The sequence below is a fragment of the Diabrotica virgifera genome, chromosome 1, assembly GCF_917563875.1.
Source record: "Diabrotica virgifera virgifera chromosome 1, PGI_DIABVI_V3a".
Classification (NCBI taxonomy): domain Eukaryota; kingdom Metazoa; phylum Arthropoda; class Insecta; order Coleoptera; family Chrysomelidae; genus Diabrotica; species Diabrotica virgifera.
In genome coordinates, this window is record NC_065443.1 from 139,410,696 (window position 1) to 139,432,763 (window position 22,068).

Genomic DNA, 22,068 nt, shown 5'->3' on the forward strand with positions numbered 1-22,068 from the left:
GTTAAATTTTGTAAAATTTATTTATATTATTTTGATTTTTTAATTTTAATCAACCTATTGTAGATACACCACTGTTAACGTCACTTTGACATAAAAGGTGGGTTTACACGAGGCAAAAATTTAAAAAATTGGCTCCTAGATACGTAAGATTGTAAACTATTCAGATCGTAACTGTACCTCTATACATCAACTAGTAACACTATAAAGATGTAAAAGAGCACAAATCTTACCATTTGTTGTTTGAAGAGATGTACTTTCATTATCTTTATGTTCAGTCTGCAAATTAGATAAAGTCAATTCAATCTGGTCAGTATTTGAATACTTTTGACTAGGTTTGCTTTGAACTACATCTAAATTAAATCTTCTAGTTAAAATTTCATTGCTAAAGCTATTCTCTGATGATTCATCCTGTTCTCCATCATTATCATCCCAATCCTGAAAAAAAAATGAGTTGTTATAATTTCTTTTTGGGATCAAACAGCGTGTGTGTGTGTGTGTGTGTGTGAAAAAATGGCTTGGATGCGGGTCCGTTAGCCACAGATTTTTATTTTATTTTTACCTCAATTTATTAGTTTTGTTATATTTATACCTATTTCACTTAAATGACTATATTTGTTTCTTTCAAGTAGTTTATGAGTAATTTAAATATTTCCATTTTATGACAACTTAGTAGATATTCTATACTAATTGGAAAATGAACTTGTGTTTGTCATAAATTGTAATATAATTGTCAAACAGCAATATGTTATATTAACTGTGAAGGTATACCTTTAAGAGGCAATATCTCAATGTTTGATATTGCCTCTTAAAGATACACCTCTGACAGAAACAAGAGAAATATAAACCTAAAAGTCTTAACACCTTGGCTGCGTTACTTGACAAATAGACCTCGTATTACATGAACAGTTGGCTGTGTCGTAACATAGGTAAAGGTTCGCTACAGACGACACACAACGCAGCAAAGGTGTTAATCAACAAATACTTGAGACTAGCAACAAATCAACCTAAAAATAAAAGTACCTACTACAGAATATTTTCGTCAGAGAATTGGACACCTACCTGTAATATTTCTAGTAAAGCTTTCTTATCCTTATCAGAAGAGTGTGAACTCTTTACTGTGGGTTGTGCCTTTTTTTCATTTTTCGGAATCACCTTTAAAAAAGACTGTTTTATTTTGTCACTAAATTGATCAGTTTCTGGTGCCTTAACATTGGTTTCGACTTTTTTTGATCCCTTTATAGCTTTGGGTGCTGACTTATTTGATCTACTTAATTTTGGAATATCAATATTTACAATGCTTTGCCTTCTTGTTGATCTAGTGGACACAGTACCCACTACAGCAGGGTTTGTTGTTGATTTTTTCTTCTTTGGAGGCATTTTTCTTGATTAATTATTCTAGCTACTGTGAAATAACTACAACTAAATTTTAAATTAATTAAATAACCTAACTATCAATTCAAAATACCTTTACATTTACAGTTTATAAGTTAAAAATTTCGTAATTGGCTGTATTTGGATTAAAATTATATCAGCTTTAGGACATCATTCCTAGACATTATTTCTATATCATATAAAATCAACATTTTGAAATTTCTCTTCCATGTTTATATTTGATTTTTGATTAGAAATATTTTCCTTGCATGGATGTTTTATTTTATCTTTATGTTGGCTATACGGTTGCGTGAAGCGTGGCTCGAAGTCCTTGTTGCAAAAAATACTAATACTGCCATCTATCTGCCAACTGCCAGTACAATGCCTGCTCTATTTAGTGCTTTTGTGCTTTTCATCGATTGTCATTTGTTTCGAGCTTCTGTCATATGTTGTATAATCTGTGGCTGTGTAATGGGGGCTATGATACGAGCCGTTAAATACCACGGTTATTAGACTTTTTTTATTTAGGCCCGATTGTACATTGGTGGCTTAAGCCATCGCTTAGTTGAACCGGGTTCAATTTTGAGCGTCGGTTTAACTTCATTCGGGTTGTTCAATGCCAAGTTCAGTTAAGCCGAGGTTCATACAAATTTTGGTTAGGTTGGCAACGTAAGGCATGCGTATTCAAAGCAATTCTCCTCAATTCTTGACATAAATTTTCCCGCCATTTATGTATTATTATTTGGTTTTTGTCAATATTATTCTTTTATTACTGTTATTAGTTTAATCGGTATTTTTTATCGTTTGGTTTATTAGTTTAATCAATTTCCTACGTTAAATTTGTGAACAGACCATTTGAATAGGTATTATAAATATTAGGATATTATTGGAATGTGTTTATTTTCTTTTTGTAAAAAATTGTTTGTTGGTATTTTTTTCTACAATGGACGCAAAAATACCTTCCAATTTCACCTCTCAAGAAGAAATATTGATATCATTGGCCAAACAAAACAGCAAAATTGTACAAAATAAAATGAAACAAATGTCAGCCCCCAAAATTTTAAAGAAGTTCATCAAAGCCATTGATTGTAGCAGATATTAAGATATTTTTATAAATAAATAGTTGTATGTATTAGTTTAAATTTCTAAATTTTAAATTAACAAAGTATTCATGCAAAAGATTTTCAACCTCTTCCTACGTTTGACAAAATGTATTGCTTCTCATGATTCTCTAGATTTTCTAAATTTTTGGCTAATGCCATTGCTACTTCCTCTTCTTCATGTAGTATGGCATAGGGTTATTAAAAAGCATTGCAATATTGTCTAACTTTGATGTTCCAATTACAGTTGAATGGGTCTACCGAATAACAAGTGCCATGTGATTCGTTTTTAAGAAATCGAACAAAAACTGTTAAAATTATAATAATGGTAAATTTATACATTTTAAGGATTAGTAATTAATTACTTCAGCTTAGTACCATCTGTTTAATTTCAGTACTTAAATTACATCTCAACTGAACTAACTTTTCTTCGTTATTGATATTTTATGAAGTTTACGGTCTTTAAATGTATATTCTTCTTAACTAGTCAAGTTTTGATTGGCTGATTGACATATAGTCCATGCCATTAAAAAAGGATTAATAATACAGTACAGTTAGTTACAAACTGTATTAATAACTAACCCTTAAATGTATAAATTTACCATTATTCCAATTTTAACAGTTCGATTTCTTAAAAACGAATCACATGGCACTTAACAATTGTTATTCGGTATACCCATTCAATTGTGTCTCTGCATTCACATTGTGCCTCATTAAATAAAGTTTCAGCTTGTGATGAAGGATTGTGTAATGGTGTTATTAGGTTTTTCTTGACTCCGTAACCACTATCACCAACGAAGATACTAATTCAATCTTCACATTCTCTTCTCATAAATATTTAACTGTTTACAGCTATGATTTCAAATTTAATCAAAAATGTTAATATTTGCCTTATTCTAGTGAAGTAGGAAGTAGGTAGGGTAGGTATTTAAATAATTTTAGAATGTAAATTAATTTGTAATCATTATTAAATAAAGTGATATGTACCTATACATAAGCATGGTACAAATATAATTAATTTTAAATTTATTAATAAATTATGTACATTTAATTTAATAGATTAACAAAATCATTTTCTACATTTGCTTCAAAATCATCCACAAGTTGCAAACAGGAGCCTGTTGCTTAAAACTGATATGGGTCCACTTCACTGCATAAAACCTCATAATTTAGGGCAATAAAAACCATGTTCTTAGAAGATACAGCTTGGTTCTTGAAATGTCAATAACAAATTTACCACTTGTTTTCGTTCTTACCTATCTGTTCGATTTTTTATTCTATGACTTCTATGAGCAATAGTTTCATGCAAATAGTGAACAGCATCTTAGATATCCAAAATCTTTGCAAAAATTCATTATCATTCCATTTTTCAAAATGATTTTCTCTAGCCCTACACTGTTTTCTGTGTTCTCCTTCCTTCTACAATATTTATCATTTCCAGAAAATCTTCATTACTAGTTAAAATTTTCAGTGAGGTTCATTTTTAAGGTGTAAATATTATGATTTCCGTTGACAATGACAAAAATGTGAGGTTAAAAATCCTTGAACCAGCGTTAAACTGCCGAACATCGACCGCTCAGCTGAACCCGGGCTTAAACCGAGTTCAAGAATTAAACTTTGTATGTACAACGCACTTCTTGCCCTGAACTCGGTAATGGCGCTGAGCCGGAGTTGAACTTCGATTGTACAACCGGGCCTTAGTAATGTCTAAGAACCGTGGTTAAATACCGCTATGAATTCCACGATTTTATTGGTTAGAACTACCCACGTGATATCTGTGTTCGTATTGGCACCGAACAACGTTGTTCGGTGGTATTGGTCAGAGTGACAATTGGTGACAATCAGCTGTTAGACATCATTATAATTAGATGGAATTTTTATTTTGATGTAAATAAATATTTATTACTGATAATTTGTATAAGCAAAATTATTGTACTGCACTGCACCTACAGTAACTCACAGCCTCAATTCTGAAATGATACAGTCGCTACTCAATAAAACTGTAGCTTGTGTCAGTGACTCAATATTAGAAAAAAATTACATACTGAAAGTAAGGTACTAACTATAAGTCCTCTAAAATAGCATAAGCTATGTTTTGGGTTTCAGATATACCATACTTAAATAACAATAATCCTTTAATTATTTTGTGTATGATTTTGATATCAGCTAAAATTAATAAAGAAAACAAAACTCCTTGTTGCTTATTTCTTTGGCTGATAGATTTATTTCTTGAAGTTCAGCTATGTCGATTATTATTTTGTAATATCTGTCTAATTGTTTCAGGATTACATCTTTTTCCAAACTGTCTTTCCACCTCATCTCTCAATTTTGGTGCACTTTTTTGGGAATATTTGCTATTTCTCTGACAATACATCTTATTGTTCGTCCGCTATAACTTTTCCCATGCGTCACGATTCATTTTCAAGCAAAATAAGTCAAAACATTAAGGTGAAACGAATGTTGATGTGTATATTTATACATTTTGTATACTATATACTACACACATCGGCATACGATTCACTTTATGTTTTGGCTTAATTTGTTTGAAAATGAATCGTGACACATGGGAAAAGTTGTAGCAGACGAACTATAGCTATTAGGACTTTGGAGACGGCTGCTCTGAAAAGTTCGTTTGATGTACATCCGTACAGCGTATAGCATCTCCCTATGCTTCATTTTCCTTGAATCCTTCCCTGCATAATGAGTTGGAGCAAATTGTGTTGGCCCATACATGGCAACATTTTTCATACGAATTTCTAGTTACATACAACCTATCTTTTCATGTCGTAAGGCCAAACCCAGTTATACCAGGAAATTGTCTCAGGCCATAGCATTATTCTCTACATATAAAAACTTAAGAAAGTGTGTCCTTTTAGGTGACACAACAAGCCATGTGTATCTTTTTCGGTACACAGTGTTGAGGACAGTGTGTATCTAAAAGAATACACTGGCGCTGGGAGTGTTAATTATTGCATATTTGAAACCCAAAACATAGCTTAAGCTATTTTAGAAGACTCATACTAACTTACCTACTTTCAGTATGTAAGTTTTTTCTAATAAATATTGAGCCACTGACACAAGCTAGCTTTATTGAGTAGCGACTGCATCATTTAAGCTGTGAGCCCCTGTATATGTTTATCAATCGTGGCCTAGCTACACATTAAAATTGTTTCGTTGATCATTCCCTGCTTTGCTTTCTTCAGCGTTCACACTGATTTTTGTACAGCAGCTTTTGTAGCCAATAGTTACTCTTGTTTGTTTTCTAGATTTTTCCTAATCAGGACTTGATTTCTTTTTGGTTAGTTACTGTCTCCCTTCTCCAATAGAGAGAGAGTTTGGGGCTTATTATTCGTTAAAGTGTTGGAATGCTTGTGGGTTTTGATATATGTACATACTACCACAACTCTCAATACAAAATTTGATCAAACTAAACTGATAGTGTGACCACTAGATTTTTATAATTTGAACAAACTGCAGTTGTGGCGTCACTTCCTGAGTTTGCTCAAACTGTGATCAAATTATTTGATAGTGAAACCACGACTTTAAGGATTTAAGTAACATCAATTTAATTTGCAATAAAAAAGATCATGAAGATTTGACGATGCTTGTAAATAGGGCTTTTCATCGATTGTCATTTGTTTCGAGCTTCTGTCATATGTTGTATAATCTGTGTATAATATTAATATACACGGATTATACGACATATGACCGAAGCTCGAAACAAATGACTGTGAATGAAAAGCCCTATACATCACAAACCATACATACTCATAGACGTTTCACGACCATGTTAATCTTTCGGATCGAATTAACGCCATCTCTTGATTGGAATGGGAACTAAATTGACAAATTTTAGTTATGTAGGAATTTCAAGTTATAAATTTTGCGGGATTTTTGATGAAATTTCGCAGGAAATTAAAACAACAGAAAGACAATTCAATGTTTTATTCAATGTTTTACTGAAAACTTTAAATGTTCCAATTTGTTTTCAAAATGGTATAAACACTACTGCCTACTGCCATGTGTCACTTGAAAGCACTGATGTGTAATATTGAGTTGAATGAAAATCTTTGAAATAATCTTGTAGGATGATTGTTTAGATAAATACCTTATAATCTTTTACAAACTTCCAAAGGCCAAATATATAGGCTCGAAATGTTGATGACACACTTGTCTATTGGAATAAACTGTTTCAGGATCTATTATGTTGTTTTTTAAATGTGGAGAAACACAACACGGGATGATCAATGTAAACTAAAAATTCTACTCACAAAAACAGAGAGGAGGTTAATACAATGATCAAAATTGTGATTAAATCTAATTAAAAACGTAACACCACTATAATAAAATATTTAAGCCACAAACTGTAAAATAGAAAGTAAATAACAAATTAATTTAATTGTCAACTGTCAGTTGTTAAATATGACAAGAGAATTGACTGACAGCGACATCTCTGGATTGGAATGGTAACTAATTTTCTGTCTTGACCTTGACAATTTACGTGAAATGTCTATGAGTATGTATGGTTTGTGCTATACATACACCCGATTTAGATAATTTAAGGGCCGGTTGTTCGAACGCTAATCAACATTGATCACTATCAAATATTTAATTACTGTCACAACTGTCAATGTCAACTTTGGTTGGGTTGCTGAAAACATAGTTATTATAATTATGAGATTAGTTAATCAATTAACATAACAATTATTAACATAATTGATTAACTAATTTCATAATTGTCATCAATAATTATGTTTTCGGCCACCCAACGAAAGTTGACATTGACAATTGTGACAGTAATTAAGTATTTGATAGTGATCAATGTTGATTAGCGTTCGAACAACCGGCCCTGAGTGACAGAAATTTTTAGATTGTCTTGTCAAATATACCTACATGCAACAAAAAATTGAATCAAAATTTGCATAAAAAAAATTGAAGTGTTTTAAAAGTTTCATTATGTAAAAACATTGAACCGCAGAAACGGATTTTCTCCACTAAAAAACAAAAATCGTAGCAACATATTAATAAGTGATACATACGTTTAAAAATCCAAATGTAAATGAAATATGAAATTTCAGACATTTTCAAAGGACACAAGACACAACATGCCCTATATTTCACAAAATGCCGAAGAAAATCATAATTATATAATATAACATATAATTTCCCCTAAATTACTTTTCCCCATATCCAGTATATATATTTACTTTTATGTAAATTATCTGTTTTTAATTTTCATGCATTTATAATTTAATTTATAAGATCTATTCTAGTGCTGCTGTGTTTGCATTGAACAACTGAAATAAATTAAAATAATATTATTACTATACAATAATAATTGTTTATATTTTTTATGAGATAAAAGAAATATTTTATGAGACTAGGTACAGTCTAGAAAGCAGACTAGTAGAAACGAATAAATAGTGTTTTTTTAATCAATACTGTTTTTCAATATTGATTTTCTACCACACTTTTATTTCTATCACAAAAATTGTCAATTGTAAGATAAACAAGAAATAGTTATCCGTTATCCTCGGTCAGCAGACTTGTTTTCTTGAAACGACACTTTGCATACAATATTGGTATGCATTTAAATATCCCGCTCTGTCATTCTTAATCATTTGACCAATACGAACACAGATATCACGTGGGTAGTTCTAACCAATAAAATCTTGGAATTCATAGCGGTTATTAACGCTTCGTGGGTTATGAGATGTTAGGTTAGCACCTCATTGATCGAATTTCGTAAAAATAATTATACCATCCTTTTGCTCACGGTTTGTACAGCAATGATCACTAGGTTTCAGATTTTGATCACCTGTAGTTTATTTTTTATTAAGGGTTGAAAATTCAAGGACGAAAAAAAAATGTTGGCACCTCATTGATCGAAATCTTTAAAACAAATGACTGTATTCGATAGGAAATAAAGCGCTGAGCAATGATCACCTATTTTGAACATTGATCAGGCTTTTTTTGCACTGACAATAATTATTAAAGTTGCAATAACATTACCACGCACGCGCAGTCCATTAAAAATTTTATATCTAACAGGAGCCCAGTTCTTTAGCGCGGTAAAAATTTTAAACCTACTGTGAAATCAGTGCCTTCCCGAGTTTTGCTAAATTACTATGTTACGGCTAGTATTTCTGAAATATATTTATACCATCTGAAAGTTAACAAAGTGCTCACGAAAGGACACACATTTCCAGGGTTTAGTCATTAGCAGATAATTTTGTATTAATTATTTGAAAAATTTTCAAGGACAGTAACTCTTCCATCTCATCAAAATTCTTGCAAGCTTTTTACTCTTCGAACGAATCTTTTTCTTACAGTGTTGCGCGATTTTGAATAAGTAATAAATTATAAGTTCTGACCTAGAAAACTCAGAATTGATTTTTTACATTATAATCACACAAAGCGGTTATAGTTAAATTTGTTGCTATCTAGAGAATGTAAAGATTATTCGTGATAATAAGAATTGTAATATATTTCTTTGTTGTGGATATTAGGACTAATATAATCCAAGGAGACTAAGTCAGATCACACTATTGGCAACTGAGCATCTTAAAACATATGTCTTATTATATGCATTGTTGTCAGGTCTAAAAGTTACTTTTTCTCTTAGAGTTTTTTATACCTACCTAATAATATTATTATAATTATTATACTATATTATATTATATTATATTATATTATATTATATTATATTATATTATATTATATTATATTATATTATATTATATTATATTATATTATATTATATTATATTATATTATATTATATTATATTATAATATAATAATTATACTATCATTTTTTAAAAAGGAATTTCTTTTTTTAAGCAATGATACTATTATATAAAACTGGTGATTTTTTCCTTCGCCATGCGACGGGGGATACAATCAATTGCCCTGTACAGTCGCTGCACTCAATTTTTTTCTGGCATCCTCTAATTTTATTTGACAACCAACGTTTTCTGACTCGTACTTTTTTTTTTTATTTTATAACTATGAGAAAGACTGGATTGATTTGGCTAATTTTGATTTTGAAATATTTTTAAAAGTCGTGTTCTCACCATAGATATAATAACACAATAGATTAGGCCAGGTCCGAAAAATAGCCTAACGCGTTCTGGTCGGTGGTCTATTTATCTCTCTTTACCGGCGCTTAGCTTTCTCTCTCTAGCATATGATGGCTGCCGCTTCTGTGTCACTGTCGTTCCATTAAACCCACCTCTTGGTAGATACGCTCACACTCGCACGACAGACAAATATAGCTAGACTACTGTACGTAACCCGCGAGTAGTCGCGCCGTTAGATAGAATCTCACATTATAACCTTTTTCGCGATAACTTGATGAAAAATTTTGCAATTTTGAAAAAATTTCGTAAGTGCCTCGAGGAAGGGTGTAGTAATACGTAGGACTTTTTTTATTTTTTTTCTTCTTCTTCTTTTGTGGAAATTATGGTTATGGGGACAGTAAATTAGCTTTAATAATTGTTATAAATAATATTTTTATTATCTGGACCAGAATAATATTTCATTGTTTATATAATATAATAGGTACAATAAAAAGTATTTTTCAACATTTACTCTGCGATAAAGTTTAAAATTCAAAACCCTCCAGTGATTGACAGACTCCTAAGCCTAAAAAGACTTTGGCCAGAAGACCAAGCTGCTAGGTCAATTCCAGAGAGTCGTCAATCGTCAATGGACGACACCTGCCACAAGCCAAGAACTTATACCATATAATTACGGGTGATTCCATTTCAAATCACTCAATTTTGGATCAAAAAAACTTTTGGATCTCCGATTTGTCTGAAAATTTGTATATATATATAGCATCTGAGAGATGTAGAAATAAAACATTTAAGGTCGAATTGTCTTCTTCTTCTTTTCTCAAATTGTTATTTTAAGCGATTTTATAGTGATTTTGTATTTATTTAAACAAATTTGCATTTTCTATCGTAAAGTATCAATGGAAAACATACTATTTTAATACAAGGGACTCAAAAATGTCATTTATGTGGCATTATAGGTATAGGTAACAAGTTATTTGGATTCAAAACAGGTTTTTGATCAAATTTTATAGTGTAGAAAACGTTAAAATACCGTCATTTTCCTTCATTTCCAAAATACATCATAATCGATTTGGCTGAAAATTTCCCCACAGATAGCCAAAACATAGGACTTTAAGTGGTTAGAAGGATTTGAATTATATTACAATAATAAAAAAGTTACATGCAATATCATGGTCAAAAATATAGGCGGTTACTGTAAGTACAATTAACTCAGAAAATATCGACCTCACGACAAAAATTTTTAAAAAGAAATTGTAAATACGATTTATTTTTAACAATTTCAGTTTCTACCATTTTTGTGGAAAAGTTAAAAATGGCGGAGATATTGTGCAAAAACGGTTCTCCTTTAAAATCAAGATGGTGGCTAACGTAACGGAGGAATTCATTCGCGATTTTAAATTTAGACTACTTTTGACCCCCCTAAAGATAAGAAAAATAAAATTTTGAGCAGCTCGGCATGCAAGGTCAAATGCTATCCCGACTGGACTAATTATACTTTTGAGTATTTTGAGTTTGTATTGTAATGTAATTCAATGCTCCTCCTAGCGGCGCCGCTTGGTACACTTCGCGTCATATAAAACTGGTACACTTTTTTTCCCAATGTAAACCTGTGTTCAGACTGACAATTATTGTTCGTGAATCACTTCGTTGTTGCCATCACAGTTAACGCAAATACAAAACGCAAAGATAACGCAAAAAAATATCGTTTAAAATGTATATTTCGAATAATTGTAATACATATATTTAAATTACACACTTGTTCACTGTAAAAGTTATTCATTTTGTATTAATTTCAAATTAAATTTTTAATTTTTCCAGTGTGTTTTATGTATTCTACACAACTTAATGCAGTTTTGTCCTACAATTTACGAGAAACCAATCACACCTCTCGATTTGACATTAAACATAATAATTTAAAGTCATGCCAAGATTTATTTATTATCTATCATTATTTTTGAATTGAAATATTTTTATAAATTATAATAAAAACCGAATCAATGTATGGAAGTCTTATTCTTTATAAAATGTGGTGTGTTCGTTGGAGAATTGAGTAACGTAACTACTGAAGGAAATGCACAAATTTATTGAGATGTTAACAGTTAGAGATACAAAACGATACTGCCTTACTGCCTAAATTAATGAATACAAACTACATATTTCTTAAAACCTTTCATAGTCCATGAACATTTCGCTGACACCGCGAAATTACAAGCGTTGGTGTTTATCATGTCACGTAGTCTAAATATTGAAATATAAACACACACAGTGGCGTGCTCGCCATAACATGGATACTTAATTTAGATGACGGAAAATTACAATTGTTTTAGTTTTTAGTGTATTAAAAAATGCGGTCTGTCGCACAGCCCCGTTTTTACCTAGTTTGATATAATATTTTCGTTGAACTGGCAACTTTGCCCTAGAAATTTAAATGACACTTGTGACAAGATCAACTTACACAACTTGAAAAACACGATTTTCGGTTATAAGAGTTGTACCAGTTTTTTTTGACGCGAAGTGTACTATCGTATCTCGGTTAACAGAATCCTGACTCTTGGTCGAAATTTATTTTTATTCATTTTGTCATTCCCCGTTAGAGGATAGTCTAACCACACTCTGCTGCAGATATTTTAATATATGCAGTTCTTCTTCGTTTCGAGTTGATTCAATTCAGTCTACTTGCATAGCCTCTTTGATAAGGGGTAGAGACCCCGAAACACGGTGTCAGAGGATGGCAAGAGACTCGAATTGAATCAAAACGAAAACGATTATTTTCTTTTCTAATTCAAATCATTCTAACCACTTAAAGTCCTATGCTTTGGCTATCTGTGGGCATATTTTCAGCCAAATCGATTATAATGTATTTTGGGAATGGAGGAAAATGTAAAAATAGTTATTTATGATCATCATCATCATTGGCTCGACAGCCCTTTCTGGGTCTTGGCCTGTTCCAGGATTCTTCTCCACTCTGATCTGTTTCGTGCTTTTTTTCTCCAGTTTTTTATTTTTAAGGTTTTTATATCATTTTCTATTTGTTCTAAATATCTCAGCTTCGGTCTTCCTCTTGTTCTTTTTCCTACTGGCATCTGTTTGAATATTTTGTTTGGTATTTCGCCTTCTTCCATTCTTTCTACATGTCCCATCCAACGCAGCCGTCCTATTTTAATGAATGTTGTGATATCTGGATCCTGGTATATTTCGTATAGTTCAAAGTTGTACCTTCTTCGCCAAATTCCATTTTCTTTTGTGCCGTTATATATGTGTCGCAAGATTTTTCTTTCAAAGGTGGCTAGCAATGTTTCCTCTCTTTTAGTGAGTGTCCAGATTTCTGAGCCGTATGTGAGTACCGGTCTTATTAGGGTTTTGTATATTTGGCATTTTGTTTTCCTTGCGACGTTGTCTGATCTTAGTTGCCGAATTAAGCCATGGTAACTTTTATTGGCAATAAATATTCGCCTCTTCACTTCCTCTGCTACGTTATTATCAGATGTGACTAGGGATCCCAAGTATGTAAAGTTTTTTACCCCCTCAATGTTGTATTCTCCTATTGTTATATTTTGTGGCTGCCTTATTTCTGTGTTTTTACTTACCTGCATATATTTCATTTTGTTCTGGTTGATTTTCAGGCCACTATTTTGTGCAGCTCGTTCTATTTGATTGAATGCCTCTATCATTTCTCTTCTTGATCTTGCGATTATGTCAACATCATCTGCAAATGCTAGTATTTGCACGCTTTTATTAATTATTGTTCCTCGAGTATTGACTGTTGTGTCCCTCATTATTTTCTCGAGTACAATGTTAGTCCCTGGCGTAGTCCCTTTTTCACATCTATTGTTTCCGTTAGTTCGTTTTGTATCCGGAGTTATTTATGATATTAATATTAAAAGTACACGTTTAAGGCACGCATGTGAAAATTTTCAGAATGAGCGAAGCGAGTTCTGCAATTCACATGAGTGCCTTAAAAATGTACTTTTTAACACGCATATCATACAATATTTTTTCTACAAACGTAATTACAGGGCAATATCCACAAAAACTTTTACTTGAACTTGACTGACATTCCATTTTTATATTTTTTTGACATTACATCAAAATTGCCTATACGGTCAATACGAACTGCAGTGCCATACAGATTTTAAAGCACTAGTGCCTTAAAGTTGCATAATGATCGTATGGAGTGCTAAAAATTGCATTTTTAACACGGTTGTAGAAAAACGATATTTAAACGTTTTATACACTATAAAATTTGATCAAAAACTGATTTTCCATCAAAATAACTTGTTATAATGTCATATAATGATATTTTTGAGTCCCTTGTACTAAAATATATTTTTTTCATTGATACTTTACGATGTAAAATGCAAATTTGTTTAAATAAACACCAAATCATGTATAATCGCATAAAATGACATTTTGAGAAAAAAAAAGAAGAAGACATTTGACCTTAAATACTTATTTTGTATTTGCTGTCTTTTTCTATAACAAAAGTTTGTTATTTATAGAAAAAGACAGCAAATACAAAATAAGTGATTGATGTGATCGTTCATGGGGCTTTTCATTCAGTCATTTGTTTCGAGCTTCTGTCATGTGTCACATAATATTAATATATCTACGTCATACGTTATTGGTATTGCCAATGATACAAACCAAAGACGTATGACGTAGATATATTAATATTATGTGACACATGACAGAAGCTCGAAACAAATGACAATCGATGAAAAGCCTCTTTCTACTTTTTTACATACAGTAGGAAAAATGAAAGAATACCCATGAACGAACATATAAAATACGCTGTATTTTCCTCTCACCGTGTCACACAAAAAATTGGCCAGCGCAAGCACATGTAATAATTATTGTTACATGTACTTGAGCTGGGCAATTTTCTTTGTGACACGGTGACAGGAAAATACAGCGTGTTTTATATGTTCGTTCATGGGTATTCTTTCATTTTTCCGACTGTATTACACAGCAATTTTTTTGTATGTTTGTTAATAAAGACAAGTTACATTTTCCTACTATTCTTTGTATGTCCTGGTGGCCGGTGGGAGGGGTTTTAACACCCAAACCACCCCCTGGGTGCGCCACTGGTGCCATTAGTATGAGATTAGTAACAGCCATAACAGGATGTTTCTGTCGCAGCTTAAGGTCTGTTAAGAAGACTTATTCTGTCTGTCGATCTCACTCTATCTATATATTTAATATCGTTCTGTATTTTCTTGTTTGATAATATCTACGTACCCAATCGTCATTATTATCATGCACATTACCTTTTTGGAATCCCTAGTTTGTCCATAAATACCTATATAAGTAGTACACGTTGTTTTTTAATGCAACCACATTTTAAAAATTACGTTTGTTTTCTGTTATCCACCTTGTTTCAAAATATAAAAGATTGAATATAAGAAATAAAACAAAGCAGGATTCGTCCTTTAAATCGCTGATACGGTAGCGAGGTTTGATAATTGCATTGCAATTTGCAACCCAGAAAATAAGCTAGCTTCCAAAATAAGCAACTTTTTACAGAATATGTTTGTCTTCAATCAGAATTGTATTGATAATTTTCAAATAACAAGTTCAATAGTTAATTTCAAAGTAAGCTGCTTATTATTACAATGTTAATAAATGCTGAAAGTTATACCTACTAAGTGAATAAAACGTTAATGGAAGCCATCGAGATGAATTATTACATATTATTTATAAATATTTACTTAAAAACGTAACTTATTTCAAACAATTTTATACTGTATTGTTCTGAAGCTATTTTCTTATGGCAACTTAGGATAAAACGCCAAATAAATTTAATTTCACACTTAAATTGTGGCTGATAGATAAATAAAATAGTAAATTATAATTGGTTTAACGATATATACTGAAACTTAGGCAACAAGGCAACACTGTATAATCAGCTGTCTATCAAGTTAGCCAACTTGTACATTCATAATAATCCAGTAGAAGGGATAGAACTATTAACAGAGAGAGAAAAAAATTACTTCTAATGCAAATTGTTGTTACCATCAGCAGTGTTGCCTGAGTTTCAATATTTATTTAAATCAACGAACTTGGTTGAAATATTACATATAAATGTAAATATTTACAAGTTTATCTCGATGGCTTCGATTAATGTTTTTTCCATATTATATATAAGTTCACCATTTATTAACATTTTAACAATAAGCCCCTTACTTACAAATTAACTATCGAATATATAATATATGTATTTATTAAACCGATTAAAGGCAAATTATGCACCTATATAGGTATATTTTTTTATTTTTAAAAATAAAATGCAAATATTGAGCATAGTTATTTATTAATATTATCTTGCCCATGCATACTTTCGATCTAAGTATACCTTCCCAGAATGAAGACATTTACTTAAAATTAACGATACAAATAACATACACTGGACAAAGGACAAACAGATTAAAATATTTGAACGAGATAACATTGTTCAGAGTTTGGTGGTAAAAATATACGGTGATGAGTACATTAATAACTGGCAAAATAACGGAAAACATATTACGTTGTGAAATAAATAGATATGAAACCAGTAGAGGTGGGAAATTATATATAAAAACCTAGAAATTTACCTTATATTGATAGTTTGGCCACGTATCGGAGTCAAATTATGACAGAATTTATAAAATTTTCCTGCCACAGTTTGACTCCTATACGTCGCCAAACTCATCCGATACGTCTTAAGGTGAGAAACTATGAATATAATGTAAATTTATAGATGTCTATTGATAATTTCCCACCTCTACTAGTTTCATCTCTTTTTACCTCTCAACGTATTATGTTTTCCGTCTTTTGCGTTATTTTGCCTGTTCTTAGTGCACTCATCATACTGTATACCTATTCAGCAAGAATGTTGTTATTATAGAAACTAGCTTCAACTCAATTCAATTATCAAACCTTGCTTACGCATGATAACGCAAAAGATTGAAAACATAACACGTTGTGTAATAAAAAGAGTTGAAACTAGCAGAGGTGTTAAACTATCGATAGGAACCTATAAATTTACATTACATTACATACTTCACCATCTTTAGACAATTTTAGTATGAAAGGAGTAAGCAGAGATATGTAAAGAAAATAGATCAGGCTAGTCATATGCCACTCAATGCATCGGGGTGTAACGCCGATATCAGGTACGGTGGTCTAGCTATCTTTGTCTGTCGTGCGAGTGTGAGCGTATCTACCAAGAGGTGGGAATAACGGAACGACAGTGACACACAGGCGGCGGCCATCATATGCTAGAGAGAGAAAGCTAAGCGCCGGTAGAGAGAGATAGATAGACCACCGACCCGAACTGTTCCGCGTTACGCTACTTTTCGAACTGGCCTAATCTATTCTGTTATATCTATGATGGCAAGTGCCACACACAATTTTATAAAATTCTCCTGTCACAGACGTCTAAAGGTGAGAAACTATGTAATATAAATTTAAGTATAGCTTCCTATTGATAATTTTACATCTCTGCTAGTGTCATCTCTTTTTATTTCACAACGTGTTATCTTTTCTCTCTTTTACGTTATTTTGCCCGTTATTAGCTCGCTCATCACTGAATATTTTATAAATTCTTGGCTTGTGGCAGGTGTCGTCCATTGACGACTCTCTAGAATTGACCTAGCAGCTTGGTCTTCTGCTTCTGGCCAAAGTCTTTTATAGGCGTCTGTCAATCATTGGAGGGTTTTGAATTTTAAACTTTATCGCAGAGTAAATGTTGAAAAACACTTTTTATTATACCTAATAAATAAACAATATTTTAAACTTATTTTTATTTATAAACATATTTTCCGTATATTAATTTTCGATATTGTCAAAAATAGAGATATTCTTGAACAAGGAGCACATTATTTAGACACTTTCTATACAACTAATAACGCATTTGATATCTGATGAGATTCAATGTATAGAGTAGGTATAGAGATCTTCTTCCTTACGTGCGGTTTCATAATCAGTTAAAGTGGACTTTAAATTTTAAGTTGGTAACCTTATCATATGGGGCTTTTCATTCACAGTCATTTGTTTCGAGCTTCTGTCTTATGTTGTATAATCCGTGTATATTAATATTGTACACAGATTATACAACATCTGACAGAAGCTCGAAACAAATGCCAATCGATGAAAAGCCCTATGGGTAAATGTCAATTTTAAAGTGTTAAACATCAACAAAAGTTCACTTTAACGTTGACATTTACCCATATGAATTATTGCATTGATAAAGGTAATATGAATAGTCTCCCGTTTTATACCGCTCACGTGGCTTTGGGAGTATAGCAGGGTAGTCTGCTCATAGAGTTATATATTAGCATAGAGAGAGTGTCTTTCAGAGCGAAGTGACGACACCATCTTTTTTATTTGGATTAGTGTTGTTTCACTCTTACGCACAGTAAAGCTGCTATAGTTGTCCTCCTCTTCCGTGCCTATGTTCACACTGAATGTCATCATAGATTTTCGATACAATGTGTTAGAAAGAGATGCAGCAAACCAGTCCATGAGATCTTGTCGTCAGGAAGCGCGGAAGGTAGGCTCCCTCTATGTTAATATATACCTCTATGAGTCTGCTATTGACTCCGTGCGTCTCCCCTCTACTTACAGTCACGTGACACGCTGTCAGATTTTGTCAGGACGTTTTAACATTGAGTCTTATGGGATTATTTTGTTAAACTTGAATATTTTATTTTGTAGTGATAATAACCGAATACAATTGTTAGAATTCATTAGTTATTAATTTATACTGTAATTTATAGTGCAACAAAAATATTTTCTTTTTCGTTAATAAAGATTTATTGACATAAACTGCGATAGTGAGGTTATGTATACAAAATCAAACTGATAATCAATATTGGAAATAGAAGAATTTATATCAGATTAAGTGCGTTTTTATTTTCTGTTTATATTAATACATAATATCACTAGCGTGACACGGCATTTTTTTTAAATGTCTCATTTAAACATACACAAAGCGTCCTGATAAAATTTCAAAAAACCGCCACCATGAGCAGGTCGGTCGATTTTGTTTTGACACTTTGTTAACGCTCAGAGCGAATATCTAGGGCCTACGGTATACAAGGAAGGTAACACCTTCAACCACCTTCAACAGCGTGCCACGCTTCAACCGCCTATTATTACCCCTGGTTTTACCCAAGGTACTCATTTTATTCAGGCTGAGTCGACCTGGGGCCTATAAAAATTTTAAAAATGTCTAGTTGTTCTTGCCGGCGGTAGGATTTGAACTCCGGACCACCGGCACGCGAGCCAAGCACACTACCGCTTAGCTACGCCGGCCCCGACGTAGCCTTAGCCATTTATTTATTAGCCTTAGCCTTTATTTACAGTATCATGGCCTTAGCTATTGATAAAGGTACCAACTTAAAATTTAAAGTTCACTTTATCTGATTATGAAACCGAGCGTTAAGTCGTGTTCTCACTATTAAATAATTTGATTAAACAGTTTGAGCAAACTCCGGAAGTACGTCAAAGTGGCGTCACAATTGCAGTTTGTTAAAATTTTAAAATCTGTGTTCTCACTATCAGTCTAGTTTGATCAAATTTTTTTTATTGAGTTGTCTAACTTGTTTGTACTTTACTTAAAATTAAAATTTTTCATTATTATCCTTATTATCTACAATGAAAACTCAGAATGTGACGTCACTAACTTTCAGTTTGCTCAAACCAGTTTGATCAAGTGGACCGTCGCGTCCCACCATCAAATAATTTGATCAAACTGGTTTGAGCAAACTGAAAGTGACAGTTAGTGACGTCACATCCTGCGTGTTCATTGTGGATAATAATGAAAAATTTTAATTTTAAATAAAGTACAAACAAGTTAAGGCTCCGTCTCACCATCAAATAATTGACAGTTATTTGATCAAACTTGACAGTTAGTGACACAAAGTGACAGTTAGTATGTATAGTTTGTGTCACTAACTGTCAAGTTTGATCAAATAACTGTCAATTATTTGATGGTGAGGGGGCCTAGACAACTCAATACAAAAAATTTGATCAAACTAGACTGATAGTGAGAGCACAGATTTTTAGAATTTCAAAAAAACTGCAATTGTGACGTCACTTTGACGTACTTCCTCAAGTACGTCAAGTTTGCTCAAACTGTTTGATCAAATTATTTGATGGTGAGACGCGGCCTTGATAGTCGTGACGTCAAATCAATGTTGGCTACTCTGAAAAGTTTCCAAACAAAGCAAAAATTCACACGTGGTGTTTGTTTTGGTTTTTATAATTGGAATATATTGCTTATTGTAAGATGTTTAATTTTTACAAAATGGTAATGTGTTGGGTGTTGGGTACCCGTGATTGTAATCAATGCTCATAGTATATTTCCCACCATATTTCCATATAGGACTGGTTAAGAACCTGAAGAGCAGTAAGTACTATGTAGTGTGTAAATCCTTGATTTTGTGTAAGGACATTTATAAAATTAAAAGCAATATGATTGATATGACTAACAAGGATTGTGTCTTAAGAAAAAATGTGCAGATTATTGTTAAAATAAAATAAAATTAAAATGGATTACACAAATCACGTGTATAAACAATTCACAGACGTCAAACCTTTGCTTTGTTTGGAAACTTTTTGGACCTTTTGACGTCGCACTATCACGGTTCATTATTTGATAGTGAGAACCAGAGATATGTCAACAATAGATCTGGCTAGGGATATGCTACTCAATGCATCGGCCTCCTATACTGTGGCATCGAGGGGTAACCAAAGATATTATACACATAGATTTGGTAAACTCCGAAAAATAGCGTAACGCGGAGCAGTTCGGGTCGGTGGTCTATCTATCTCTATCTACTGGCGCTTAGCTTTCTCTCTCTAGCATATGATGGCTGCCGCCTCTGTGTAAAGGCCGCGTCTCACCATCAAATAATTTGAGCAAACTCCGGAAGTACGTCAAAGTGACATCACAATTGCAGTTTTTTTGAAATTCTAAAAATCTGTGCTCTCACTATCAGTCTAGTTTGATCAAATTTTGTGTATTGAGTTGTCTAACTTGTTTGTACTTTATTTAAAATTAAAATTTTTCATTATTATCCACAATGACCACTCAGGATGTGACGTCACTAATTGTCACTTTCAGTTTGCTCAAACCAGTTTGATCAAATTATTTGATGGTGGGACGCGGCCTTAACTGTCGTTCCATTACTCCCACCTCTTGGTAGATACGCTCACACTCGCACGACAGACAAAGATAGCTAGACCACCGTACTTGATATTGACGTTACACCCCGATGCATTATTTAGCATATCCCTAGCCAGATCTATTCTTGACATATCTCTGGGTGTAACGCTAATATTAACCCGGAAGTAGTCGCGCTCACTTCTGTAACGTGAATAGTCGCGTGTTAGATTCTATCTCAAAATTGGAATTTAAATACGGATTTACAACAAATTTTTATTTTATATTATTTCTAACAATTATTAAAGCTAATTGGCTGTCCCCATAGCCATAAATTCCACAAAAAGAAGAAGAAGAAGAAATAAATAAATAAAAAAATCCTACGTATTACTACACCCTTCCTCGAGGCACTTACGAAATTTTTTCAAAATTTCAAAATTTTTCATCAAGTTATCGCGAAAAAGGATAAAATGTGAGATTCTATCTAACGGCGTGACTACTCGCGGGTTTTTTTTTTTTTTTTGTGTGAGAGTGGGAATCTTCTAAAGACCGTACCAGGCGAATCGTACCTGGCGTGTGTTGGATTCAGAGTAAACGGAGTACATCCGAACGCAGTTCCCCCTCTGGGGGCCTTGCCTCCGGATGCATCCGTGTTACAATGCCTACCAACTAAACCCACTCTCGGCTTACGCGCGTGGCACGTCTTTCCAGACCGTTCTCTCGCGCGCGCAGCCTCTCCTTCTCTACTATTTTCTTTTTCTCTCTGTTGCTTTATTGCTTTTGTTTACCCCTGTTGTCTCTCTCTTTCTATAATCTCTTTTCTTTTAATGATTTTTGTCACAGCCTCTATCACTTCTTTAAACTCCCTTTCCCCCCTTGTCACTATGGCCATAAAATTGTTTGCTCCTAAGATGCCTACTTTTGCATGTAGCTCCGCTCTTTCGTCATTAAACTTTCTGCATTCAAACACGCAATGTTCTGCTGTGTCGCTTACTCCGCAATCTACGCAACTATCATCTATTATCTTGCCTATCCTCTCAAGGTATGCTCTAAATGATCCGTGTCCCGTAAGGAATTGCGTGAAGAAGTAGTTCGTACTTTTATATTTGCACTTCACCCACTCCTCCACGTCAGGGATCAGAGTCCTTGTCCATGCAGCCCTCCGCTCGCTTTCCCACTCTTCTTGCCACTTTGTAATGGTTTCTCTCCTTTCTTCTGTCTTTTCCTCGTTAGTCTTTCCGTATGTTTGGGCTCTCTCTTTTACCTGCAGGTGTATTGGTGGTACCCCAGCTATAACTTGTAGGGCTACCGTCGAGGTCGTTCTGTAGGCGCACACAACCCTTAATAGGGCTTTTCTTTGGGCTTTCTCTA

General features: G+C 33.0%; 1 protein-coding gene across 3 annotated transcripts in view; it reads right to left on the reverse strand.

The window, feature by feature from the left end:
- The window catches only part of LOC114333152 (probable histone-lysine N-methyltransferase CG1716), a 79,761-nt gene extending 78,028 nt beyond the window's left edge, over positions 1 to 1,733 (reverse strand). For 2 of the 3 annotated variants that reach the window (XM_050645031.1, XM_050645016.1), the window contains exons 1-3: positions 1,466 to 1,678; positions 1,060 to 1,419; positions 231 to 435 (exon numbers count right to left, since the gene is read on the reverse strand). In XM_050645031.1, the coding sequence (XP_050500988.1) occupies positions 231 to 435; positions 1,060 to 1,377 (523 nt within the window). In that variant the 5' untranslated portion in view covers positions 1,378 to 1,419; positions 1,466 to 1,678. Of the gene's footprint in view, positions 1 to 230; positions 436 to 1,059; positions 1,420 to 1,465 lie in introns of all 3 variants that reach the window. The other variant, XM_050645024.1, reaches the window with a different exon arrangement.
- Between the last annotated feature and the right edge of the window lie 20,335 nt (positions 1,734 to 22,068).